A 27709-nucleotide genomic window follows, 5' to 3' on the forward strand; every position below is an offset into this window, starting at 1 on the left:
GCTTCAACAGTTCTGCCTTGAGGGGAGAATAATATGCATGAAACTAAAATTATAAAATGTTTCCATGCTGACAAATATCTTCATGTCCAATGTATAATTTTTTGTCTACATTTATTTTGACACTCGGGCCACACAAGTGGAGACTTTGCCGTTGGTTTACCTTTTTCCTCAAAACATTTGTGCCAAAGTTTGAGACAATTGAATGAAATTGTAAAAGCAATAATCAAAATTACATTAGGTGAAGGTTAAGGTTTTTTATTTGTATACAACTAATCTGTTACACAAATATATATATTAAACAGTTTAACTTGACAGCTGTGCTGAGCATGAGTACATGATGGGAATAAAAATATCACATAATCGCAAAATATTAATGGCAGACATTTTCTCATTTTGAGTGATTTAATTTGTATGTTTTCACATGAGACTTAACAAGGGCTATACATTGGTAGTCCTTGCTTTATTTAAAAATATTTTTCATGGCGGGAGAGAATAAATGTAGTTGAGCTCTGACTATTTTTTTTTTTCTGTCAAGGATTCCACTGGCGCATGTTGCCCTTTTTAAAATATGAAATTAAAGACTATCTGAAATGAGCCAATCCACCCATGTAAACACAGTGATTTTCTGATACAGAAAAATACTAAGTGGACAATGTATTTTGATCTTTTAATAACATCCATGAGTTGAAAACACCAGTCTGCTTTGATATATTCTCATGTGGGAACATATATATTTTATTACAAAATAAATCTATACTGTTTTTGTGGTGATGCTTGATCAGGGTTATACAATCCCATCACCCCATTCTCTGAGTGCTTTCTTTGTCCATCTCAACAAAGAACTGCATGTAGCTCTGTAAGAAATAGTACTTGTGACCGAAGCAGCTCAAATACTCAAAAGGCTCTGCCTGAGAACATTAGTTTGAAGCAAAAAAAAGAACAATCCTTTTCATCTTTATACCAGTTGTTAGTTAAAGTAATTTATAATAAAGTGTATGTTGCTATTATTATCGATAAAAATCATAAGCATTTGTTTACTCTATCTTGGCATTTTGACACAAAATATCCTCTTGGATATTTACACAGGAAAAGATACTTTTCAAGCAATAAAACAAGCTTATATTGTTGGTTGCAACAGAATAAAACATGTTCCAATTTCTGAAGAAATAATGGAGGAAGAATTGAATAGCAGATCAGAATATAATAGGAACTGACCCTTTTTGGTATGGTGCACTTTGATTCATGACTTTGCACATATGTACATGAAATAATAAGTCCATTTCTAGTTTCACCTTGCCCACAGTAGAGATCAAGTTTGCGTCTGCACTACAATGCTTAACAGTAAGAAGGCAGGATGCAGACGTCTCGTCCTCTCTGCGCTTCTCATAAAAGTCCATAGGAGTCTTTAAAAAAAAAAAAATTAAACTCTGCTTAAAAAAGTGCCATTTTGCTACATTTATCAGCTGATCCATGGTCTGCTACTGAACAGTTAACACAAGCAAATGTGTTACACAGCCCTCCCAACAACATTTTCCTGATTCTATGAGTTTTGGTCACATGGACAATCACACACACACACTCACAGCCACATACACATACACAGAAACACTTGTGCAGAAACACACACACAGGAAAAAACAAAAAGGTGGAAAAACAAAGTTGTGGCCGGTGAGTAAAGTTCCATTTGAAGAGTTTATCTGTTGCAATTAGACATTCCCGGCTGGTAAAGCTTTGAAAAGGAACAAGCACCATTAGGAAAAGGCCTCAAATGTCCTCCTCTGCGGGAGAGTTCAGCAGTTTCCGCTCGATTCTGTGCTCCCACAATAAGTAAAAGAGAAATAAATCTACATTCAGACTTGCCTCTCTGGCTCGTGATTGGGCAAAGTCACTGACATGTTTCAGGCTTTATTGCGTCTTTTCCTCTGATTTCAAGTCTGAGTCAGGCAAAAAGCCTCTTTTTTCAAATCATGGAGTTCGAGGACATACATCTCCATCTCTCCAATGAGGCCTTTTCTTTGTGTCCATGTGGAAACATCCAGGTTCTCACCGTCTCTGCTGGGTATACACCGGGTAAGCTAGCGTCACATTCAGAGAGTCATTGTGCTGGACCAAAGACGTGTGCTGGTAGTGAAGTACGAGTTCTTTCAATGAGCCGTACAGGTTGTACGGCTCAGCAAAGCCATAACCTGAGGGGGTCTTGTTGATGACGCAGTGCTTCACCTCACCGTCCACGCTGCAAGGAGAGGACAATGGTCACAATCTGTTCTGTGTCTGTAAGCAATAAAAGTGTTCTTTCTGACCACTCACTATTTTAAAAACATCAACCATTAAAGTCTTAAAACAATAGTCAGGTGCTCACTTGAACAGATATTGCTTGCTGTAATCATTCCTCCGGTTCATACATGGTGGACAAGCTAGTATAGTCAATATCTTTCAAAGTCTTTTTAGTATACAATTTCCTCCTGGCATTTCCGGACAGTTTTCCCGTTAGATAGTAACAATAAGAAGAAATGTTGTACTTAAAAGACTATGGATTTGTCAAAAGACTGTTGAAGCCTTATATGTGCTTCAGATAAGGTTTGGATTTTTGGATTTTACATTGAAAGCTCATGAGGGAGAGATCGCTTAATGTTCAGTAAGTAAAGAAGGAACAAATCATGTTTCCATGTTCATACAGAGCACCTGACTATTGTTTGTGAACCTCTCCTTTAACAGCTGTTTGAGAAAGGTATACTGATACATACACAACGCTGCAGGCGTAGCATCCTGCTTTGCTGCTGTCTCGAACCAGGAATGTTCCGTCTCTCTTGCCCTGGAGGAGAGCCTCCGCCTGTAGTCGATTGATGTTGCCCAGTTTCCAGGACCGCTCATCGTGATGAGGAAGGTCTTCATCATCGTCCACCATAGAATATTGACTGAAAAAAACAAAGCAATAACATATACAAATAAGTTGTGAGTGAAAGACATTTTAGTGTTGGTTAATTTGATAAAATGAAAATAGTTGCTCACTCTTCTGTGTTCTCGTTCTTGATTCCGAGCCACTCGTTGAGTTTCTTCTGTCTGACTCCCTTCTGGGTCAACCACCTACAAGAGAGGAAACATTAGAAACCAGGGCAGATCCAATTTGATTCTCTCCAGAGGGAGCTTAAAGTTTCAGAAGCAGACAAAGGCACTGATGAATAGCTGTACTTACATGAGATACTGGTCTCTGGTCTTACGGAGCTGGATGAGGTCGGGCTTGATGCTGTTCATCCTCTTGTCGATCTCTCTGTAGTCTGCCGCCTGTTTCTTCAAGTCTTCCTCCAGTCGCCGCTTGCTGTCTACGATTTCACTAATCCGGGACTTCAACTTCTCATAGTTGCCCATAATCCTGAAAGCAACAGTGAAGTTTAATTGCAACATAATTAACAAACAAAAACTTTTATTACCTCTTTATTACCACTGTTGCTTCTATTCAAGTGACTGTGTGTTGTATTCTTACCTCTGGATCTCCTTGTCGTTGCCTTCTCTCCTGAATTTCTCAATATACTCCTTGCTGTACCGCTCTTGTGTTTGGCATTGCTCCTCAAATATCTTAATAGTTTCATTGAAAGCCTCAATAGCTGTCCTTTTCATTTGGATTTCCTGGAAGCAGAGGCACAGTATTAGTGTATGTTGTACAAATATCGCAGTAAAGACTTGATCGTACTTTGACTCTGGATGGTACTCACTTGTGATGTTCTGGTGTATTCTTCATACAGACGGTCGTACTCTTTGTTCTTCTCCTGGTACTGCTGGTGGTACTCGCAGAGCTTTCTCCCCACAGCTTCAATGTTGTCTTCTTTCACCACCTGATCCTGAGAAAAGATTCATAACCAAGACAAAAAGTTGCGGTTAAATTGCTTGAACATAAGCATTTCAAGCATTGCTAGTTTAGACTCTGAGCTGAACTGACGTCTTACCTGCTGGTGTTTGGAGACTGGATACAGCAGCTTGACGTCTAACTTGGGGTTGTACTGAGCCAGTGACTCGTTGCGATAGTGGTTGATGAGCTCAACAACTGAGCTAAAGGTCAGTGGGTCTGAGAAGCCGTACTTCCCATCCCGATGGAATATCTTGATAAGTTTGTTGTTTCCTCCTTTCCTGTAGACAAAACAAAAAAGCGAAACCTGTTAAACTAACTGCCAAAAATAAATAAAAGATGGGCGATAAGAGGAAATGATTTCAAACTTACCTCAGAGTCAGAGTGTAGTCTCCGTGCATTTTTGTAGAGGCGTCTCGCACCAAAAACGTACCATCTGCAGTGTCCCTCAGTTTCTCATTGACCTCCTCCCTTGAGATGTCTCCCCAGTACCATTCGGCGTCTTGTAGCGCCATGTTGTTGTTCATACCGTTGTTAGTCACAGGTGTGGGCTTGGGTGGCTTTGGAGGTAGAGCTGTGAGAACAAGAGGAGTGAATACAGAATGTAAATAAATGTACTGAAAAGGAGCCTGTATGTGCTCATGTTTACATTAATTACGACTCCGTTAATGGGGCACTTGATCTGCATCGAAAACATGTATTTGCCCTTTTTTAAAAGCTGCAGAAAATACAACTGGATACTAAATTTGAGATCCACTACATTGAATCCAGTCCAGCATTTTGCACATGCTGGAAATCACATAAGCTCTGTGACTCACTCATTTTCTTTTTTTCCATTGATTAAATAGGGATGGGAAAATGCTGCCCCTCTCCACCAGAGAGGCGGTGTCAGCAAGGCAGTGGGGCGGAGGGGGGGGGGGGGATTAAAGCATGAGTCAGGGAGAATAAATTTCATTCAGGAAAAGGGGTTTTCTATAAATATTCCTAGCTGCAAATAGAGCAGTGTGGCATGTATATACACACACTTTTTTTTTTATGCCGAAAAAAATTATGTCAATCATGTATACTGTGGATTATGGTTCTTTCAACAGGAAAACAAAAAAGGTTAAAAATGCATTAAGCACATTTTATAATAAAACTGTAAAACCTAATGCAAACACCCATATGACCATATTCAATGGTTTGCTCACAGCAAATATCCAGCTTTAATGTTAAATAACCAGATCCTGTTAGATAATTATCATTTACAATCAAGACTATTTCAATCTCCTTTTCCAATTGCAACTTTAAGGCAGTACTAAGAGTCAGATTTGCATTATCTATGTTGATTTTTATACGATAATCAAGTGATGAAACATTTTAACCGCTGCTGTGGATCTAAAAAAAGACATCTTAAACGTGCAGTGGCTGCTCACAAGCTGATAGTTTCACAGTGAAGCTAGCTGCAGCAGAGCTAAGGTAGAGAGGTATTTTTCACCCATAAATCTGCACTGCCTTTGTTCACTCCCTCTGCATTAACAACCTTTCTGCTATAACGGACCATGCAGGACTCAGCTCACTGAAACTACAAGCACGGTTCACTTGACAGAAAGCTACAATTGTGACATGGCAGAAAATGCAAAGCTTTACAATCTGTGCAAAATGCAGCCTACCAACTAAACCACAGCTCATGGTTTCCGCTGCACTTCTCAGCACATTTGCCTTCCAACCGGATCACATTTTCTCTCCTGATTACTAGAAATTTCTAATTCTTAAACTCACTCATGTGGACATTCTAGTAGTAAGTCTTTGCTTTGCAACAGCTCCACAGACACATTTCTATAGACAGTTTGCATATTTGATTGACTGCAAAAATATCTACAGGGACACGATAAAATGTTTCTTATACAATCACCTAAACATTCATTTAAAAAGCCATTTAGGGCAGCCTGCTCAGTAACGTGTTACATCACTTACCACAGCCAATCACAAGGGGGGTTTGTCACCAACCACTCCTGCATTTTTCATTTTCTTAGAGTGATGAGGTCATTCTGAAAGCATGACCTTTTACCTCCCTGCTTCAATTCTTTACAACACTATGCACTAACAGCTATGCAGAGGGAAAAAAACATAATTCTCTCTGCAGCATCCAGCGTTTCATCCTAGTATGCATCCATCTTAAAAGCAAATGTGCAGCGTCTCTCCACTAGCAGAAAAAAAAAGGATCAGCAGCCTGTTTCCATGCTTTTCCTCTGTCATCCTCTCCCTCTCTGTCGAGCTTGCCTGCTCGCTCTCCTGCAGGTTGCTCAGCCCCTCCTCTCTGCATGTGTTGTGCGGAGGTTTAGTCCGGCCCACTGCTGGCACTCAGACAAAGCCAGCTATGCTGCAGCAGCACGTACGCAGCTAAATTATAATGCTTCGCCCGGTCAGCGGCACCCAGAGCTCCGAAATACGCCTGTAATCCCACAGCGTGATACTTGGCATGACAGAGATAACTCCCTTGATTTCCTAAGTGAAATCAAAATGGACCTAGTTCTTGGTAAGGAATAAGGATTCAAGTGGAACGCAGTCCTGCTAGGTTCAACTGAGGAACAGTTGTTGGCTCTCTACACTCTTAACTTAAGAAGTAACTAAACTTGGCGTGTAAACTACAAATCAGTGTATGTGAAAAAATGTTTTAATGTCAAAGTCTGTGACCTAAATGCCCCTTTCTTTAAGAATTGTAAAGAATCTAGTGTATTAAAATTATTGTCTGTAGGGTTTAAAAAGAGCACTGCAGAGTTTTATATGCAGTCTGTGAGAATAGTTCATTACTATACATCAAAAGTGGCAGCCCAAGGCAAAACAGTTTGCTGACAGCTGTGACTGGAGGTTTAAAGAAAACAAAACCTATTATGTTCTAGTCTTTTCTTAAGCTGTGGTATTTGTGTCTTATTCTACCTGAATAACCGTTATAGCCTGAAGGCAGAAGCAGTAGAAACCCACTGCTCCACTTTTGTATTAACTATTAAAAAAAAAAAGTTACATGGGTTGACCTCTAGCTCACCCAGTAGAGTGTGTGCCCCATGTAGGCTGAGTCTTTAGCAGCGGCCCGGGTTCGAATCCGACCCGCAGCCCTTTGCTGCGTGTTGTTCCCCCTCTCTCTCCCCTTTCCTGTCTTCGAACTAGCCTGTTGATTAAAAGCCATAAAAAGCCCCAAAAAAATCATCTTAAAATAAAATTTAAAAAAAATGATGCAGAACATCAAACTTACGTTGCAAGTTGTGCATGTTTTGGTGATTCAACAATCTCTTCTTTGTAGCTTCTCTTTTATTCCCAAAAGGTAAATTAAATCCAACAGAGTTACTTTTAAGTCCTCCAGTAAAGCTCCATTTCATAGTTTAGGCCACTTTTTATTCTTATAAAAGGTAACAGCTTTATATGCCTCTTAATGAAATCCAGGTAATCCGCTCGGCGTGAGGCAGGTGCAGCATGCGACTGTCCAGCTCACTCACTGAGTTCCTGCTGTAAGTGTGGCAAAGGGCTGAGTCTCTCTCTCCTTCTCTTTCTGAGCTCTGCTCGCACAGAGGCAGATAGTTAATGATTAGCGATAGCTGCTCTGTGCCAGTGCTGCCTGTTCTGAAAGCAGCCACTCGTACCAACTGTGTGTGTGTGTGTGTGTGTGTGTGTGTGCGCACAAGTCTCTCTTTCCGTCTCTTTGGTAACTACCTCCCTCTCTCTGTTTGTAAACGAGGAGGCAGGGGGAGTTCAGTCTCATGATTAACTTGCAAAGTTTCAAATATTTGCTGAGCTGGGCACTTTGAGGCAGGGAGGACATGTGGAGATCCAAGTGGAAGGAGGACTGAGGGGAGGGAGGAGAGTGGCTCTAGAAACTGGAAGCAGCCCTCAGTTAACAAGAAGTGCTCTGTGGAGCAGGCCGACTTTCCAGCCAACCAAATCTAAGTGGGCCTTTTGTCGCTTACTTAAAATAGGCATGCAGTTACTGGGAACACACACACACACACACACACACACACACACACACACACACACACACACACACACAGTACAGAATGTGTGTTTACATAGTAGGCTTTTCTTCCCTCTTCCTGTGACCCTGTTATCTGTATGAGACATGTGACTGAAACCAGTTTGGCACATCTGAACTTCGTCGTATGTTTGACTAGGTCTTGTGATTATATATGCGTGTGTAAAAAGAAATAAAGCATTTCAGGGTTTGTGTCTTGCCTGCCTGCCTGGCCGCCCTTCAATCCATCCCAGTGCCAAAGTGTTCCTGCAGGTGCAAATTACTGACAGCTGAAAGTGACCAATGCACAGGAACATTATAAATAGACCTAACAGGTAATAAAATGTTTAAACAGCCACAGCCAGTACTGGGCCTCTAGGCCAGCCAACGATAGTGCTTTTAACTAGCACTGTAAAAATAAAACTGTGCCACGCAATGCACTGCACTCACACACACACACCACCGGACTAGCTTCATCTATGCAGACAACCGCTGCACCAGCCATGAAAACTGACTTTGTGCAGTTCTGAGTTTATTACTAACTAACTAATAACATATTGCAAAATAATAACAGAGACCTACACGGTCATGTTAAATGAAAATGCACCAGCAATCACCTTAATCTACTTAGTTAAAAATAATTAAATTGAATTCAGCTAAATTCAAAAGCCATACAGACACGAAAATCAACACTATCACACTAAGCTGTACTCTGTATCCAACACATTTCTATGGAAACCTTGTACCATTTCATGAACTGTAAAAAGTTATTTACAATCTCAAAAAACAGAAACATTCTCTGCAGCTAAAGCCTTAGAAACAGTGTAGGCCTTATTCAAACAGTTCCACTGTTCTTTAACAAAGATTATCTGGAAATGTGTTTCAGCTATAACACTTGAGTATGACCAGTACATGACAAAGTAGTCTCAACTTGCCCTACAATGTCACTATTTTAAATCAACTGTATACCCCAACGCCCTCTACAACTGCAGCCGCTGCAAGTCTCAACACCTTTCTTCAAGCTATTAATAGTTCGGGTCTGAGGGTGTTCAGTTCATGCTTTGCAGTGTTTTAGTCTTTGCAGAACATACAACCATGTTCTGCATCCAACAATAAATGCTACATATCAAACAGCAGCAATGCAATGCTAAACAGTCTTGCATTTCTTTATTAAATCCACAATATTCTACCATGAGCAATAGACCAACAGCATTTAAAACGTTGTGGATGATAGAAGTAAAACATGGTTAACTACCTGGAGCTGCCTGACTTTCACTGCATTCACTGGACACCAGAACCTCAATGATCTTGATGTGAGCGTCCAAGCTGGGTTCACAACTGCGGGGCATAAAAAAGAAAAAGAGCAAGTTAGATAAAGTTTGTGTTTCACAGCCCAAGTGACAGTCACTGCTGCTCTGGTTACTCTGTGTTGGTTTTAATCGGATGGTAATTCAGGCTTAGCTACTTTAATTGTGCAGCAGTTGGTAAGTAGAAAAGCTCCAACCTATATATGTGTGCAGCTAAAACCCATGAGTGCCTGACATACTGCGCGATGACAGTGGGTAGATGTGTGAGCAATGTGTAGTGAATGTGAGTGTTTGCTAGTTTACATGCTTGAGAGTCTGTGTCTCAGTGTTGCATGACTGAGCCTACACACTTGTCTGTCTGCTGCCTGAGTCTATCTTTGACACGATCCGGCTGCTCTGACACCCACCTGGTGGCCTGTTGTCTGAACAACACAGGACTGAAGATCTCAGCCAGGGCTCTGGCACTGAGCAGGTTCTTGGAGCTGTTTTGGCACACTCTAGAGAAATGCCTTAGCAGACAGTGGAGGGTAAGCCAGTATTGGGGAGGCAGGCTAGGGGCGATGGCGATGCAACGTAGCAGCTGGGCACATTCCTCAGGATTCACCACCTCTGTTGAAACAGATGAGAACGGCCGAGAGGTCAGTAAGACAAATGTTTAAAATCTGATCCTGTCAGAGTCGAAGAGGAGCGTAAAATGAAAGATGTTTCTTTAAATGACGAGATGGAAAGAAAGCACCATGTGCAGTTAGGTAAGGAAACCGCACAGATTGTGTGGTTGACAATGAGCGTAAGGTACACTGACAGGTGATTGGCTGCTTAAAGATGTTTGAGATAAACTTTCAGGCCTGTTTTAGTTCCTATTAACCACAGATATCCTGTTTCTGGCCATGTGACAGCAAGAGAATGCAGCGCTACAGAACATTGTATGGTGTGAGAAGTTTGTGCTTGCAACAGAGAAAGTAAGACAGACTTAGTTAAGAGAAAGTGACAAGATACACTAATTATATACTTCATTGTTACAGTGGAAAAGGCACATAAAGTCAAATATAAAAGTCTTCTTTAAAAGGGACAAAGGGAACTGACAAGGTCATGTGTTTTTTTTCTGTTCAAAGTACTGAATGTTCAATAGCAGGGTACATCACGTCAGCACTTCTGTTTTACTGTACAGTAAAGAAGTGATCATTGTTTCTGTGTCGGGTCATCTGCTCTCACCTTTGGCAGTGTGGACCATCTGAGCATATATTGCAGTGGGGATGACGGGCTGGGGAAGATCCTGCAGGTACCTGCGCAGACCATCACACAGGACGGGAAGTTCCACCTGATCCAGGTCTGGTGAGGGAGGATCTGAAGTGCAATACCACACAGAGACACACGCTTAAAAACTAATACTGCTTTGTGCACAGCGAAATATTGAATTACATGCTTGTGTTCAATCTGCAAAACTATCTGATGCATATATGTAGATGCAACCATGGCTGATGCAATAAAGCCTTCAGAAACCATGGTACATCCTGTTCTTTTTCACATACTGTATATGCAGACATACTAATCTTTTTTGGTCACCTCACACACACACACACACACACATCTCTGTTCTCTGATCAACACTTACGTCAGTCGTCTGTTTCTATTTGAGACTCTCTCACACAACTATTGGAAACGTACTGGCCTCATATAGGTTGAGAAAAAAATCTACTTACCACAATCAAAATATTGTCTGACTTCAAGTCCACCACCAGCAGTAAATGTTCGATATAAAGTGGGGTTTTCCAGGCCTGCAAATAATCAGTGAAACACAAATCATTACATGTATTTACTGAGAAAACGAACACCACTTGGTTCATGTGGTTCTATGCAACGGGTCACACATGCACAGTCAAATGGGGCTCAAAAAAGAGTCAGCGTTAGTGCAGTTGCATGTCAAGATGAAAGACTTGAATGTTTCCACGGTCAAGCTCACCTTTCTTCTCAATAGCTTCCAGCAGTCTGGCCAACATGGGTGGACTGGTCTCTGGAAGGGAGAACTGCTCCGTCAAGTCCAGCAGACAGAAGCCTGGAGGAGATAACAAAAGATTGTCATCCAAGGTGATTTTAAAGGAGTAAAGGGTGCTTCCAACCAATTCTTCACTCTGCCAATGCTTTTTCTTGATGAATATTATGTTCATATGTAAATGATGCAGTCATAACAGGTTCTCCCATCTGAAATAAATGACTTTGTATGGGAGAGTAGTGCATTTAACACCGAACAGCCATGGTTTTGATCCGTCCTCCGCCATGCGCCATACCACACCGGGAGCGTCTCAGAAGCGGAGCGTCTTGCTGCCTGACTCGCAAATTGTATTGTCTCTACAAGTACTTTGCAGAACAATCACATGTTTATTAAACTAGTATCTACCTTCCACTCCAAGCACTCCTACAGTTAAACTCCATGCGTTCTTTTTTCTGGCGTTGTCCTGATAAAAACGATCTGTGATGTCATATTATGTTTTTCCACCTCGAAGATGAATCGTGCGTCTTCCGTGATGATGTTGTAGAGGAGACGTATATGATATTTGTGGTTGGGGGGGTGTTCTGGTAAACTGACTGAATTTTCTCACTGTTTCACTTCCTGCCTGTCTGTCTAACGCCCCTGGTGGCAAATACCGGTATGTTTAATCCCAGTCAGAGTTTTTCCTGCATAGACAAAGTTTTGGCGTCGGCGACCCCCCCCCCATGCAAATCACAACCCTTCAAAACCTAAAGATACTAGTTTATTATCGCATGAGATAAAGAAAAACAGCAAGTTTTAACAGTTAAGAAGCTGGAACTATGCAATGTTTGGTATTTTTACTTGAGAAATTACTTAAATTATCAATAATCAAAATAATTGCCAATTTGTTTTAGCTGTAATTTAATTCTTAACAGTTTACAATACAAGGCTGTATGGCTTTCACAATATATTTTTAAAGCATTTCTTTGATGGATGACCCAGATAGAAATGCAATGCAAGAAGAAATACTGTTCCTGTCTCCACACCTAAGAATGGTTTTTTCACACATGAAAAATGCATAAATATCTTCAATAGTGTGAAAGTACAGAAGTGCTTTGTCTGAATGGCTTAATCATGACTAAGAATCTGTTGTCTCATCCTTCTGGCTGTTCTGGAAACACAACAGCTCTAAGGGGATTTCACTTGGCACATTTATTTCTTGAGGCAAGTGGTTACAATGAGTACAGAGATCTTCAACAGGGGGTCCTGTCTTAACATAATTCCAACATATTATCAGGGCTTTGACTTTTGCCCCAAAATCATATTCGAAGTTCATTTGTTTATTAATATTCAAATATTTATTAATAATATTTTGACCATTAAATGCCTTCAGTAAGACCTATACTGGTATACGTTGTATATGTTCTGTCCACCAGAGGGCAGTGTATCAGTCAATGTCAATAGGCAGGCAATTATGTTTTCAGAAGAAAAACACATTGCCGCAACAGTTTTCTTTTTTCTTTTTTTTTAATGAAAAGTCAGACCCTGGATTAAACACAAACAGTATGCTTTCGACAGGAATTTCTGAGCTTTCACCGTAGCCTACGTAAGTGGTCTGATGTTCATACTTGTGCGTTGGTGTGTGCATCGAGCCGGTGTGTGTGTGGGGAGTGTGTGTTGTGAGAGAGTGACAGTGATTACCAGTAGCTTCAGAGCGAGAAGCGACTCTAGAGACATAATTAGAGAACCAAATTGTCTCCCCTGTGTTTTCTGACCACGGTGGGAAATCTGGAGCAGGAAAAGTTAACCCTCTGCTTGATTTTACGTTGTTTATGGAGAAGGAGAACCAGGAAATGAGTCGGGGCAAATGCGCTACCAAGCCGCGGCCGAGCAACGTGTGTCGCCGCGACGTGTAGTTACATTTTGAAATGCGTGAAAAAGCCTCGGAATCTGAATTGAAAACAAGGTTTACAAGCAATACATTTACAAAAAATAATGCCCCTAACAGGTTCGAAATTCAAATATTAAGGGCTGCCTAATATTCGTTCGAATATCATTATTATTTTTAAATATTCAAATTATATTCAAATAACGAAGTTCGGAGTCAAAGCCCTACATATTATTAGCAAATATAAATCAGCCTCTTTGTGAAAAAAAAAACCCAACATATTGATGATGGGCTTACTGGCCTATAGGTAAGGTAGTCACTAAGGTAGCCATCCACAGATTCAGTTAATCCTAAGGATTCACTGTGCCACATGTATTTTTAACATTAAAACATGATTTATAAAATCATGCCAACAAATATTTTAATAGCACTAAAAAGATATGTATAAAGGCTTTAGGCCGCCCACACATTATTGTAGGCCGAGTTTAATATGCAACTTAATTTCACACAATAGGCCTATGTAGTAGGGGGTCCCTCATCTGTCTCTCTCTCAGTTAAGGGTTCCTTGGCTTAAAAAAAACGTTGAAGACCCCTGATTTAGTACACAGTTTAGATACGTTATATCAGTAAATTCAGGGGACAGAAATAAAGAAAAAAATAGAAAGTAAATGTGGCCCAATATACACAAATTAAATGGTCTGCTACTCATCTCATCAGAAGTTGTGATGAGTATTCATGCGACATTGAATGTGGCGAGGGCTGCAATATATCTGGACCAGCAAAGGTTGATTAGGTGCATGACTTACAAACTACTCAGAACTTCAAAAAGGAAGCAGGTACGAGACCAAAAGACTGCCTTCAAAAGTAAAAGGTGAGTACTACAACAGAGTGATTCAAGAACAGGAGGTGCTGAGCACTCAAGTTAGGGTTTGGTGGAACTAAACAAATACCCCGTGATATGAGTTAAGCCAGGTTTGGGTTTTTTCCTTCAGAACTTTGCACCCAGGTGTGGACATGAAAGGATGAAGGGGTTTGCAAGGATTTTATTTGGATTTGCAGAGGCATTTTGAAAGGGCACTTTTCTGAAAGGCTCAACTGTTCAACACCAAGTCTGCAGTTTCGAAATGCTCAGAAACTATGAATGGAAACCTTTCTACTAACCATATTTTTCTTTCTTTCTACCTTAAAAATTAATAATTTTTTTGAATCGGGCATCTACTGGTCCCACTTATGCATGCATGCTATGTCATGACCACGGAACTACCCTCTTCCACCACAGTGTTCAATCAAGCAAATAAGTAACCACTTCATCCAAATCCACATCCTCTTTGGCCAGCGCAGCACACAGGCTGGCATGTTGCGTGTGAAGAAACTGGGCTACCAAAGTCCTAACCACAGCACACACAAAACTCCATATAGGATAACTGATCATCTGGAAGACATTATTGGAACTGCAAAGCAGGAAGGGATTTTCTCAGAAGCAGTGAACTCTGAGATGGAACGCCAGAGTTTCCCTAAATAGAGATCGAGACAGCCTTTCAGAGACAGGCAGTGCTGCCATCGCACACCTTGGAAGTGTAACCTTTCTCCCAGACAAGATATCTAACACAGCTGCCATTCTACAGCCAACCTTTTTCCGAGAAACTCAATACACAAACTGAGGTTAAATTTAAACCCCCAACACACCAACCCACCCAATGTTCATATCTATGAAAATTGCCGGACTGCAATATCTATATAAGGCTAGTTTTATCAACGATAACATTTCTGTTAGTCTTTATGAAAGGTTTTAAATATGGCATTTTGTAAATTGTTAACACTTTTTAACACATTTATTAGGACTAAATATCAACATACATTGCTACTGCATGTCTCCAGTAGCTTAGTGATGACCCCTATACCAAGAAGACCAGTCAAAGTGATAATATTTATTTACAGAGCACTTTCCAAAATCCACATTACAAAGTGCTTCACAAAAAAGTCATAAAATCATCAGGTTTTAAAGAAAACAAACTATCTGGTGTATAAAAACATTGTACAGTGTAGGTAAGAATAGGAAAAACATTTTTAAAAGAAATAAAAGACAGTTCAAAAGGAGCTGACCAAAGAATTCCTGACCTGATTTCCTAGGGCAGATTGTGCCAGAGCCTTGGGGCCCTTACTGCAAATGCTCTGTGCCCTTTAGTTCTCAGCCGGGCCTCTGGAACAGACAAAAGACCTCTGCCCAAGGATCTCTAAGTATGTACCGGCATACGCGGCGCTACAAAGGTTTTTGTTTATTTACTGTCGATCTGTGGCTGAGTGACGCTGCATGGAGATAGAGTTACTTCTTGGTAGTGTCAACGATGTGATAGTTTCGGCACCGATGGAATTGTATCAAGTAGCAGACAAAATATGGCAGAAATGTTTGGAACTATCAGTGATGATTTCTGAGATGCCTTGGCATGAGATCAAGCGGTCAACATGTCCCTCCTGGCTAGAGCCAATAACCATGGAAACACATACAAATATACACATGTATAATTTAGAAATGTTTGCTTAATTCATTTAAGCAATGTTAATAATGCTGGCAAAAACTAAATAGCTGATTTTATCAAATCTTACAAAACCGTGTACAAAAGTTGCATTCGATAAATACTCTGCAAGTACCTAAGTGTAGCTGAAACTCTGATTCACTGCATTAGTAGCAGAATTATATAAACACACTAAATTATCCTTTTTATTACTGCAGTATTACTACAGTAATCACACAATGCATTATTGTTGTCTTGCTCAGTTTAGAACAGCTAAGGGTCTACTAGGGGTGTAAGAACACTTAAGTATCGCGATATTTTATTTAGCAATACTGTATTGATTTTCAAAAACGTAATATTGATTTAAAAAAAAAAAAAAAAAAATAAATAAATACCGCTAGATGGCTATGCTGAGACGCACCACTAGTGTCCTTGCCTAGCAGTGCCTGACTTTTCGCTAGAAGCTAACAATGCTGAACTTTGGCCTACTTTAGCATACACAAATTTGCTCACTAAGAACCTGTGAACCACAATCCCAAACTGGCAGTTTGATTTTCTGTGTACTGAATGGTTTACCTAAAGTAAACTTCTTTGACTTTTATGCACATCATGTCTTTTTTTTTTTTTTTTTTAAATATTAGTGTTTCTAAAAATACTTTAAAAAAATCCCAATATATCGCCTTACGCACAGTATCAAAATATATCGCAATATATTGAATCGTGACCCATGTATCGTGATACGCATCGTATCGCCATATTCTTGTCAATACACAGCCCTAGGGTCTACACACATAACGAGACTCTGTTCACATTTTCAATGGAAGTTGGTTTTTGTGGCAACTTCGGAAAGGAGAGTAAGGAGACAGGGGCCCCTTGGATGTGTCTCTACAAGTCTGCATGTTTGGCAGACCTTCTCATGATATCCTAAAAGGCCTCAGCCAGCCAGTAGTCAGTTAGTCAACCGCAGGTTGAGGAAGTCGATGCAGCTGCCACTGGTGCTGCTGTGGTATGGGGGGTACAATCTCCCCGGCTGAAACGGTATGTCTGAACCGAACAAACTGCAGACTGTGGGCAGGACAGGCGTGGGGCAGCACCGACACACTAAAGATAGCACACACTTTGGATAAACTTAGAGTGTCTACTCAAGTAACCAGCATTTTCAGGTCATACCATTTCTTCTTGTCTGAAAAAGGTTGAGCTGAGGCACGGCAGTAAAAACTAATAAACCAGGAGATGTACATCACACCACGCCACACGTCTGCACATTATTGAGCAACATGTGCATTATAATACAAAATATATTTCATTTATTATAAAAGTGGATTTGACTGTACAGTAGCATTTATGCAGGGAGTAGCTGAGAAACAAAAGCATTATTCAGACACTCATCAATATAGCTACAAAAAGCAGAGCTTTCTCATTAACACATTTCCAAGTGAAGCTCTAACATGCCTCCTAGAAGTCAATGACAGATACAGCTTTGAGCTGAAGTAAAGAAAAAAGGGCAGGCAATGTCTCCTCCTGCAGGGTGGAAGATGCAGTGCAAAAGCTAAGTCACAGCCAATGAGGAGACTGTTGCTACAGCCTGACAATTAACCCTATCAAGTGCAGACCATCAATGAATCACAACAACCACACAAATAACCCCAGTTTCCCAACATGCAATTAACTGTGAATCAGTATACTCTCAGGCCACACACCCACACGTATACTAGGTAATTACTACTCAAAGAGAACACATTTAATGGCTGAACTATGACAGACGTGTGTCACATTCAAAATTGAGACATGCAGTGTTATTTTCCTAACTTTTGCCACAATGCAGATTGATTTGAATGAAAATGTTGTCACAATGTCAAGTATATTGAATTTGCAGCAGTCTATGCAAGCAAACAGTCAAAGCACCAAAAATATTTCCCTTTCTGCAAATTATCAGTCACATTGTATTGCTATCTCCAGGTTGTCCAATTTGGCGTAGCAGTCTCAGCACAGTGAGAGGCACAAGAGGACTCTTTAGTGAACTATCTATCTTGTTCAAAGTATTATGTAACACCACACCTCCACAGCACAAGGCTTACACACAGTACCTAGCAACACAAGCTAGTCCACCTTGTCTCTCTCCCTGTCATATTCATTACATATTTGAAATACCTATTCTGGGCCCTTGACTATGTGCTTCTTTCTAATCTCACCTCTTGTCTTATTGCACCATTTCTTCAAGTCTCTCTCTCTCTCTCTCTCTGACATGCTTTGACTCTGGTAAAGAAGATTTGCCAATTTAGATTTCAGTCTGCATAAAATCGAGTAATGAAACCCTTATTCATTAACACAAGTCTTACTGGATTCATACACTAACGCAGTTTGAAGAAAAAAAAGGGAAAAAAAGGATTACTTATCCTTTCTATGTCACATCACGGAATAGCAACTTTTTTTCAAAATGTGTTTATTTACAGCAGTTGAGGATGTGTCACTATTTTTCAGGAAAACCTAACGTAGATACTCAAACTAGCTTAGCGTAGGTCAGTTGCGCTAAGGTTAAAAGGTGGTCTATGTCTATATTTGGACATGTTAAACCATGTTTCGTAGAATTTCAGGTAGAGCTGTAACAATTAGCTGATTAACTGGTTAGTAAATCAACAAAAAACTAAAGAGAAGGATGAGTCTGTGTTGTCATTATTAGGGCTGGAAAGTGGGGGTGTCGATGAATTGCACAATATTATTGCATTCATTAAAGTGAATTTGACTGGCAAAAGAGTCAAAGGCCTTCCGACATTACATATATATATAATTTAAAAAAAAGTTTTGTTTTGGATCTATTTTACAATTCTCACATAGCCCCAGACCACTGACTTTAAATTGTACAAAAGAAATGAAGTAGGTGTAAAATGTTTCAGTTCAGTATTGTTGCTCCCACTTAGGCCTGCACGATTCGGGGAAGAATATGAATCATGATTTTTTTAGCGTAGAATTGATATCACGATTCTCTGCCACGATTTTTTTCTCACAAAGTGTAATGTTTATTGCACACACGAACCATGACAAAACAAAACAAATTGGCAGTACCAAACATAGCTTTTTTTGGCACCTATAGCACATTGCGCATCACCACAAGCCTGTAAACATAAGAGGCTTAAATGAATAAAGAAAATAAAGTACTACTGGCCATTTAAGTACAGTAGGCTACCAGAAATAGTGACATATAACACATTGAACTAAATATGGCCCTGATACAGGCTCTATCTGAACTCCATGAACATGTCTTTACATAATTAAAACATGTCAGTCAACATGCTGCAGCTATAGCTTCAGTCTCTAGAGAAATGGAGTTTGTCAATTGCCAATTTAAGTGCAGTATCAAAAACAGAATGATTTTTTAGCACACTCTTTAACTGCTCACCTTTCATGTCTTCAGCTGTCCTATCAAAATAAAGGCCGAAAATGCCCCCGAACAGTGGCTAGGCCATTGTGAATGACAAATCGTGTTCCGCTATGAACATGCACACATTTTTTTTTATCACAAACACGGGTCGGTCATTAAAGGTGCAGTGGCTACGGTAGCCATTGGCGGTAACATAACATTACTCGTATGACAGAGAGCACGGATCAAAGCTTTGTGACTAGCATCTAAGTCATGACGAGCAAGCACTTTCTTACCGCTGCTGCCGTACAGTATCTTCCTCGAACATACGTTGCAGAAGCAAGCATCCTGCTCCCTCAATTTGTGCCACCAACTTGGAAATGGAGTGTTGAATTGCTTCCCATCTCCACCCTTTTCCTCTCTCCATGCCCAGCGCCATTTGTTTTTAACTCCTTTCTCAACTGAAGCCGTCTTCGCCAGATTTGATAAACTTTGGTTCCATTTTAGCCGTGTTACCACGGTTACCACAGCGCACTAACATTTCTTGGCAAAGACCCGCCCTACTTTGCCTCTGATTGGGTAGAACTCGTTGGTCGGCCTCATACCATTGGTAGGTGGAACTATGATGATTGGTTAAACCAAAAACAAATCCAATGCAGACTTTATTTTTTTATTTTTATTTTTTATAAATAAATAGTCATATGCCGGTAATCTGGCACCACGCCAGATTACTTTAAGCCCTGCTCTCCTCATCCCCGACTAATGCCGGCAACATTACAAGCTGTTAAGCAACAGAAATGTGATAAACATTGTTCACCACGGTATCTAAACCTGGTAATTCAAATAAACTAATTCAAAAATTCAAATAAACCTAAATTAGTCAAATTAGCCTCACGCCACAACTTGTACACTGTTAACACAGTAAAACAGCAATCGCTGGGGTCCTATTCAGTGTGCAAAACATTTATTGTCCACTTGCATTGTGAACCAAGTTAGTGCAATCAGCACTTAGCACAATACTGATTCATCACAAAGCTACAAATCAGTCTACCATGCAGTCTGTGCGCCAACACATTCCTGGCCCCAGCTGCCATTAGCCCCAAAGAGGAACATCAGAGCAAATACAAGCAAATTATGCATTAAAAAAAACTTCTGTGCTGCTGTGTTCATTCTTTCACTGCTTTGGATGGATTTAGTGATATGCAACTGCCCTTTCTGGGGAAAAAAGCAAACGTGTATACCAACCTGAAACTTAAGTTGCCACAAGCCCACTTTAAGAGAGAAGTGAATTCTTAGCCGAGAAAGATCAACAGTACTGACAGAAAGAGTGTTCAATACAGCACGTCAGTCTGAGTACAAGAGAGGCCCAGAGAAGGAGAACTACATTATCTCAATCTCCAGCTATGCAGAGTACTCTCCCTGCAACTTTCTCCTTTTGTTCTCTTCCGTCCAGTAGCCCTTTATAAAATGTCCAACCACTACATCAACCCAAGTGTTCCATATAGTATGTCTATTGCACGAATATACACTACCGGTCAAAAGTTTGGGGTCACTTAGAAATTTCCATTCCACTCCATTACAGACAGAATAACAGCGGAGATCAGTTGCATTGATTTTTTAACCAGGGCAGCAGTTTTCAGATTACATTATGTGCTTACATAATTGCAAAAGGGTTCTCCAATGTTTTCCCAGTTAGCCTTTTAAAATGATATCAGATTAGTAAACAGAATGTGCCTTTGGAGCATTGGATGAATGATTGCTGATAATGGGCAATGTAGATATTGCATTAAAGATCAGCCACTTCTTTCTACAACAGTCGAGAATCCTTTTGCAATTATGCAAGCACATAATATAATCTGAAAATTCATTAAAAAACAATGCAACTGATCTCAGCTTGTATTCTGTCTGTAATGGAGCGGAATGGAAATTTCTAAGTGACCCCAAATTTTTGACTGGTAGTGTATGATCAGAAAATTTACATTTTGTAAAAAGTCAGCTTGTTTACACAAAGGAATTTGCTTTTGAAATGTTCTATATTCATATTTACCAGGAATCTTTAAAATATTTTTTTCCCCAATCATGTAATGTAATATGTTACATGAGAACAAAAACATGAGGATAAGCCTCAAACAGAGAAGAGAAGATGGCATCAAATATTTTCTTGAACAAGACTGAGCATGTAAGGCTGAACCTTGTGGTAGCATGTAGAGTAACAACCAGTTATTCACACTTTTATCTCGAACATTTGGAAGAACGTTCACTCAGACTGGCTGTTGGAAGATCAACAAAAACAGTGAAGATTTAACCATGCAGAGCCATCGTCTTAGCAATCTAAATATCCCACATGGTGACTGAACTTCACCATCGTTACTTCACTAAATGTTTGAGAAATTGAAAAAGCATCACTTTCCATTTTTGTATTTCTGTCTTTGTTACTTTGATAAAACAAGGTTAAAATCTATCGTGCATTTCTCTATGCAATCAAATAAGCAAATTGGAGCTATAAGAGGGGTTTGTTCTGTGTGTTTCAATCTCCGAGTTCCTTCCTCTTGGCGGGCATTAACATGTGTATATTCTCTCAACTGAGAGGCCCAGAATATGAGCAACATTTTGTTTAAAAAAAAAAAAAGGTTGAGAGCTGGAATGAGGCGGAATAGTTTCCCAGCCTGGTCCTCTTTTCTTTCTCCCTCACCCTCTCCACATCTGCTGCACTCATGTAAACCCCTGTGGCTCAGAGAGAAGAGGCCCCTCCATTCTTCACCTCTATTCCCCCTTACCAGAGCTGACTGTAGGAACTATCAAAACATTTATAAAAGGAGGAGGAAGGGAGTGAGATCCCCTAGTGGCGGGCAATAAATCACAAACACTCTGGGAGCAAAAAGAGCCCCGCCTCCATCGCAGAGCCCCTCTTCAAAGCCCCCTTGAGCATGCACAACCCGAGTCCTTCCCCATGCCTCCCCCTTGCACCACAAGCCTGCGGCCCGTCTTCAGTCCTGATCCCTTTGCAAACTATTCTTTGCACAGACCCTTTAGCAAGCACAGGGTCTCTCTCTCTCCCCCCCTTTCTCCCTCACCCACAACCTCAGGGCCCCTTCTCTCTCCCCCCTCTCTCTGTATCTCCCACAGACCAGGACACAGAGACTTTTCTTCTCCTGGTGCTACATTCACACTCGCTCCAGGCTCAGCGCTGCCACTCAACCACAACACAGCCATTCAACACATGCCCCCTTCATACAGCTCCTCGCTCACCCTGCAAACCACAGCAAAGAATTTCACAATCGTACCACAAAGGGCAGAAACTAGAAACCTGGCAGCTATAGCTGCTCTTTAAGTGAGCAGAAAGCCTTAAGCACACATTGGTGCAAGCTGCAGTGTCTTAAAAAAGATGCAAGTTTTAACTGCATAGTTGTGGCCTCAGCAGTAAAACTGATTACGATTTCGAAAGGGTCATTTTTGTACACAACCATCTTGAAATTCACAAAACTTGAATGAAACATGCAAAATACATCTTACTTCATTTTACTTGCTAAAAGTTATATACAACTACAAACTTTAACTACAGTAAGCCAATACGGTTATTGCTTCTAGATGCCACTTAAAACACTTCAGTAAATTAAAGCACTTAAAATAAAAGATAGATTTTTGTGTCTGCTTAACTGTTAACTGCTCGCCCAGATACATCAGAAAGTTGTTTTATTTACACACTGTTTATTGTTTAAATCATGTAAATAGGTATGTAAAAATTAGGCACTGCAGGTTTAGGAGCAGTTATGTTTTCGAGCTGAAGTCCTGTGCTCCTGAAATGTTAAATTAGTTCTAACGTTAACATGAAGAAAAAATAAAACAGGTAACTCAAAGACGTTGATGACCAGCCAACAAACTAAAAAGTAAATAAGACAGCTTTGAGGATGTAGGAAGGCCATTTTTTTTCAGGTTTGATGGAGCTAGCTTAACTGTTCCCCCCAGGCTTTCAGAGCAATTTGCCTTAATCACCAGTAAGTGATCTAATCATCTTTCTCAACAACACTGATAAGGGAATATATTCCCTTAAAATGTGTCTTTGTGGAGAAACACAGATGATATCCACTGGATATCTGGTGTACTATAGCCTGGATGAACGCCAGCATTGTCCTCTAGGACTGAGCTTGGTTCACATCCAGTGCAGCTGTACAGCTCAGGGCAGAGCCCCTTGTTGGCAAAGACTGAAACTGTTCTGCAAAATCAGCATCTTTCTCACACTATATTAACCAGAATCCAAATGTGTAAGCTGTTTTCATTCAATAATTAATGAATCATCAACAGGGAGTCAGTGGACGACTGGACGCCAGAGACACATCTTTAGTAGTCACCGGAGTGTTTGGATGGGTAAAAAATGTTGGGGGGAAAAATTGGTTACTTATCGACTACTACACAACATAATTGCTCAAAGCCCTACGACACACTTGTCTGGTCTCTGACATATCCTGGAGCGAGCGAGGAGCAAGGATCGAGGAGGGATCTCTGAGGAGCTATGAGCGAGGATACACAAGAGCAGCCCTCCCGGAAGCCATGCAGCTGGAGGCCGTTGCTAACTCCGCCCATACAGCTGACAAATTCAGGTGACGTTTCAGAGGAAAGAACATATCCCTCTAAAAGCACATTTCCTCGTATTCTCTCTCCTCGCATGATTTCCTCCCGTCTCTCCCATGCTCTACTAGTTATTCAGTTGTGGCTGTGGAGTGGTGTTAAACTCACCTTGCTCTGAGTCTGAGTCCGTCTCCGCCATGAAGACACCTGGAGCTACAGGTAAGGGTCGGAGGGGCCTAGGCTTGGGTGTTGGGGGAGAGATCCACTTCTTTCCGATGTACTCGACATATGTCCCAGGGAAGTCCCCTTTTTCCTGAGTGGTTTCATTGAAGCCTGGCAGCCAGCCAATCTCATCTGGCCTCTGTTCCAGCCCATCAGTGTACCCAAGAGCCACTAGAGCTCCTTTGCTTACCAACAGTATATCCCCCACATGCAGACTAATGTCCTCCTCCCTCTCCTTCTTGTAGTCGTAAAGAGCCCTGTACTGATATCCTTCAGCATTCATTTTGATCACTTTGTGTCAAGGTGTTCTTTTGGAGATTCAACCAGCAAAGTTTTCAGGTTTCTCTGAGTATGCGTTTAGTCCAGGTACACATTTGCTACTTCAAATAGCAGTATGGGTAAACGTCTGACGTCCTTTGGAGACAACACTTTCTAGCTTGTCTTCATTCTTTCACAATTCCTCTGTCTTCCGAATAATTTACAGTTCTCCTGGTGTGTTCCCTCACATTATGTACCCATCAGTAAATGGTCTGCAGCTGAGATCTTGAGAATGATATCCAGACCTGTAAGACGAGAGCAGAGGCCATTCACAACACATTGCATAGGACAATTACAGCATAACTCACACTCTACAAATCTCTAAACAACTACAAATAAGATCATATATAAAATGCTGATAGATCTGCAGAAAAGCCATTGTGGATTTTTTATCGTATGGGCAGAATTTATATTTATATTTACAGTGAGAATACTCATCTCAACTCAGCCTACTTAATACTTGAAACAACTCCAGCATATATATATTTTTTTTAAATAGTATTTAAGCACAAAGTATATTATGACTTCATACTACCTTTGCAACTATACTATGTCACATGGTAAGTTGGTGGCAGATCACATTTCCTTTGTAGAACATTTATATTGTTTTTAATGAACTGTAACATTAAATCCTTTTATTAAATATTTAGTTATTCATCATTTTAAATGTACAATATGTAATTTTCCCGACGGTTCATTAAACTGCCATTAGCGTCGTAAGCACCCGGCGCTGGAGTTAAGTGCTGGCCAGGTTTGGATTGTTGTAATGATAGTGGCTGGCTGCTAGCTGGCTGGGGGCTAACGTTAACTATATGTCCCGGAGCTGTTGTTAGCTCTCATCCCAACTGAAGTCTTTTAGCGCCGCGGGAGTAAGGCAAACAGATCGGGGTGTGCTAGCTGGCTAAATTAGCATTAGATAAGTCGTCTTTCTATACAACTAACCCTGGTGAACTTATTAATGCGTTAGCCCAGTGCTGATCAACAGTGGTCAAAACAATCATATTAAAAATAACTTTATGAGCCTGTTGAACGATGTCGTAACCTTATGTTATCCACCAAGCATTAGCTACTTGTCAACCAGCACATTGTAGTAGCCTAACATTAAGCTGGATCGATTGATTTTGAAATCAATCAATATCAATAAATAAGGTCTCTGCTGTATTACTGCAAAGTGGCATGTAATCAATGAAAAAATGCAGTATTACGTTACTGTATAACTTTCTGTGACATTGTATGATTTACAAGTACTTTCGAACGTATCATCTGGGTGCCTGTGTTTTGACGGAAGTTAGAGAGACCAGAGGGGTCAAAGGTTATATGACGCCACTGACAGGCGACTAAAGAAATGCCGCGTGTCAAAAATAAAATGAGAGATTTCTCTGGGTTTGAAAATCGTTGGAAACATTTGGGATAGTGCAAGTACTAGGGGTGTGCAAAAAAAAAAAAAAAAAAAAATCGATTCACATTCGTATCGCAATTCAAGCTCTACCGGTTCAAAATCAATCATCATAGAATTCCAAAAAGCAATTCATGTTTTAGAACAACAATTATGTGCATACAAACTACTGCACACATGTACCACCGGGATACATTGCTAGCCGGTAAGGGGACATACTCAGTGGTGTGCGGAAAGCAGGACGAGGGTAGGAGTTGGAGCTAGGTGGAAGCTAACGATAGCCAGCCACCTGTGCCAGGCTTCGCCTGCTACGGAGACCAGAACTTTAGCCTGCGGTGCCGCTAGCCGGAATACTTGACAGCCTTTGCGTGCTACGGAGACCAGCACTAGTGGAGGTGGGCTTTTTTAACACAGACTGTTGCAGAAATGGGATGCTTGTATCCAACTAACTGCTAACTGCTGGTGGAGTTTGTGACTGTTAGATGCCGACCATTCTACATTCCACGCAATTTTACGGCTCTGTTTACAGCCTACCAAGCACTAATGCTAGTATGTGTTGAGCTGAACTTTACGGAGCATATAGCTAATGTGTGTGCACTAAATGTATCCTGTTTCGTATGTCGTTTTTATATATTTTAATTGTGTAACCACTTGAGCCACGGTGAAACGCTGTTTCGTCTATATGGTTGAAATGACAATAAAACACAGTTGAGTAGTTGATCGTCTCACTGTCTGTCTGTAAACGGTAGGCGTGGCTTGGGAGTGGACTCAGAGCAGCAAAGCAAGTGCATTCTGGGATTTGGTGTCTTTCATCCACATTAGCAATAAAACACATTTCCTGGCTTTTCTCGGCCTAGAAGGCACCAATTTCAAAAAAGATTTCACATTTATACTACATAAGTGAACCAATTTAAAGATATATTCAGCTTTCCAGCGGTGAAATATCCCTTTAAATTCACAACAGCAGCAAACCTGCGGATTTGGAAAGCATGGTTGCAACATATTGTAATACTTAGTCTAGCGCAGTAGAGTAGAGGCATGCAGGAAAAACTCTATGTTACACACAGAGACGGGGCTAAACGTGTGCAGATTTTTTTCCTGCATAGAGGAATTTTTGGCGTCAACTCCCCTCTAATCCACAGTTGATATAATTTACACGTGCGGCTGGTGCTGATAAAGCAGCTAAGCTGCATTGTTTTGACTGGACCTGAATGCTCCGCTGTGAAGCTAGCACTAATGGGATAAGTCACGGATCGACCAACCATGCCCCGGTACAGTATACAGTGTTCACACTAATGAAACAAGATAGATGTTCGGGTCAAGGGTCACTCGGAACCGGGCCCATGTCCCTGGTGTGAAACGAGGTATGTTTTCTTGTTTTGGTGGGTGTGTCAGAGATGTTACCCAATCAGCAGTAAAGTGATTGTAAACCTGTGGTAATAAAAAGGGAGTGCGCTTGCACACACAGCTGGTTGTTCAAGGCATCACTGTTTTGTGTGTGTGTGTGTGTGTGTGTGTGTGTTGAGTTGAGCTGAAAATGAATATTTGTCCCATATTGTGTATGCTAATGTTGTAATTTATTTTTGCTAAAATGAGTTTTATAAAATTGCTATCGAAAAAAACGTATCATTCAGATCGAAGTTCAGTATGGAATTCACGGTATCGGTACCGAAAGTGTTGGAACGATACCCAGCCCTAAACGTTAACGTTATTGAAATAAAATGTTGAGGGAGCAGGAAGGTTGACAGTTAACTTAGCTAGCTAAGTAGCTTGCTAACATTATCGGCTAGTTAATTACCGATCTGCTAGAAGATATTAATTACGATAAAAGTTAACAAAACGTTTCCAATGTGCGTTGCCTTTTATAAACAGAAGCAAACAACAGATGGTAAAGTTGGTTTTAGAACAAATAAAAACATTAGCAAGTAACGCAAAGCTAAAAAAGTAACTTAAGTTTAACCTAACTAACAGTTACTGTCAGGGTGACGTTAGTCTCGCATTGCCAGACCTTACCCCACAATGCCAGGAAAAACTTCTTAAATTAGCACTTTTTTTAACGTTAACATGTGCTAGCTAAATTAGCGAGCTTGGACTGGAGTCCACACATACCGAGTCTGCATGGATCCACAGGCGATTCCAACGAGTCCCACGCTTCCACTTCGTTTAACTTCACAGTTGTGGGGTACTATCAACAAAACGCAACCCTAAACAGTTCCTTTACCAGTACGGTTGAAAACCAAAATCCTGAACTTGCGTTTAAATCCGGTTTAATGAGTAGTATAAACTGTTAAAAGCCACAGCTTTTCGACATAACGGCACAGTTCCCCTGTCCAGAACAAAATGCTC

At 40.6% G+C, this 27709-nt stretch overlaps 1 protein-coding gene across 5 annotated transcripts; it reads right to left on the bottom strand.

Moving 5' to 3' along the window:
- Positions 1-653: 653 nt before the first annotated feature.
- Positions 654-27709, bottom strand: pik3r1 (phosphoinositide-3-kinase, regulatory subunit 1 (alpha)). Of its 5 annotated transcripts, XM_078270778.1 has the most exons (15): positions 27473-27709; positions 23596-24212; positions 11094-11186; positions 10834-10908; positions 10346-10477; positions 9541-9742; positions 9082-9164; positions 4214-4415; positions 3942-4122; positions 3711-3836; positions 3482-3624; positions 3194-3370; positions 3010-3084; positions 2745-2915; positions 654-2233 (listed from the first exon to the last, which is right to left on the bottom strand). In XM_078270778.1, exons 2-15 carry the CDS (start codon positions 23930-23932, stop codon positions 2044-2046), a joined length of 2187 nt encoding a protein of 728 aa, XP_078126904.1. In that variant the 5' UTR covers positions 23933-24212; positions 27473-27709; the 3' UTR covers positions 654-2043. The 5 variants fall into 5 exon arrangements, with proteins under 5 accessions (XP_078126904.1, XP_078126905.1, XP_078126908.1 ...); XM_078270779.1 differs by lacking the exons at positions 23596-24212; positions 27473-27709 and adding an exon at positions 11529-11637; XM_078270782.1 differs by lacking the exons at positions 9541-9742; positions 10346-10477; positions 10834-10908; ... (1 more) ...; positions 23596-24212; positions 27473-27709 and adding an exon at positions 9331-9406.

This window comes from Sander vitreus, chromosome 16 (genome assembly GCF_031162955.1).
Source record: "Sander vitreus isolate 19-12246 chromosome 16, sanVit1, whole genome shotgun sequence".
Lineage (NCBI taxonomy): Eukaryota > Metazoa > Chordata > Actinopteri > Perciformes > Percidae > Sander > Sander vitreus.

Bases quoted from the DNA above. Each gene is read 5' to 3' on its own strand.
- pik3r1 (XM_078270778.1), bottom strand. From the start codon at position 23,932: ATGAATGCTGAAGGATATCAGTACAGGGCTCTTTACGACTACAAGAAG. The intron at 4,123-4,213 runs GTAAGTTTGAAA...TTTTGTCTACAG, and splicing joins GACTACACTCTGACTCTGAG to GAAAGGAGGAAACAACAAAC. The intron at 3,625-3,710 runs GTGAGTACCATC...CTCTGCTTCCAG, and splicing joins AATACACCAGAACATCACAA to GAAATCCAAATGAAAAGGAC.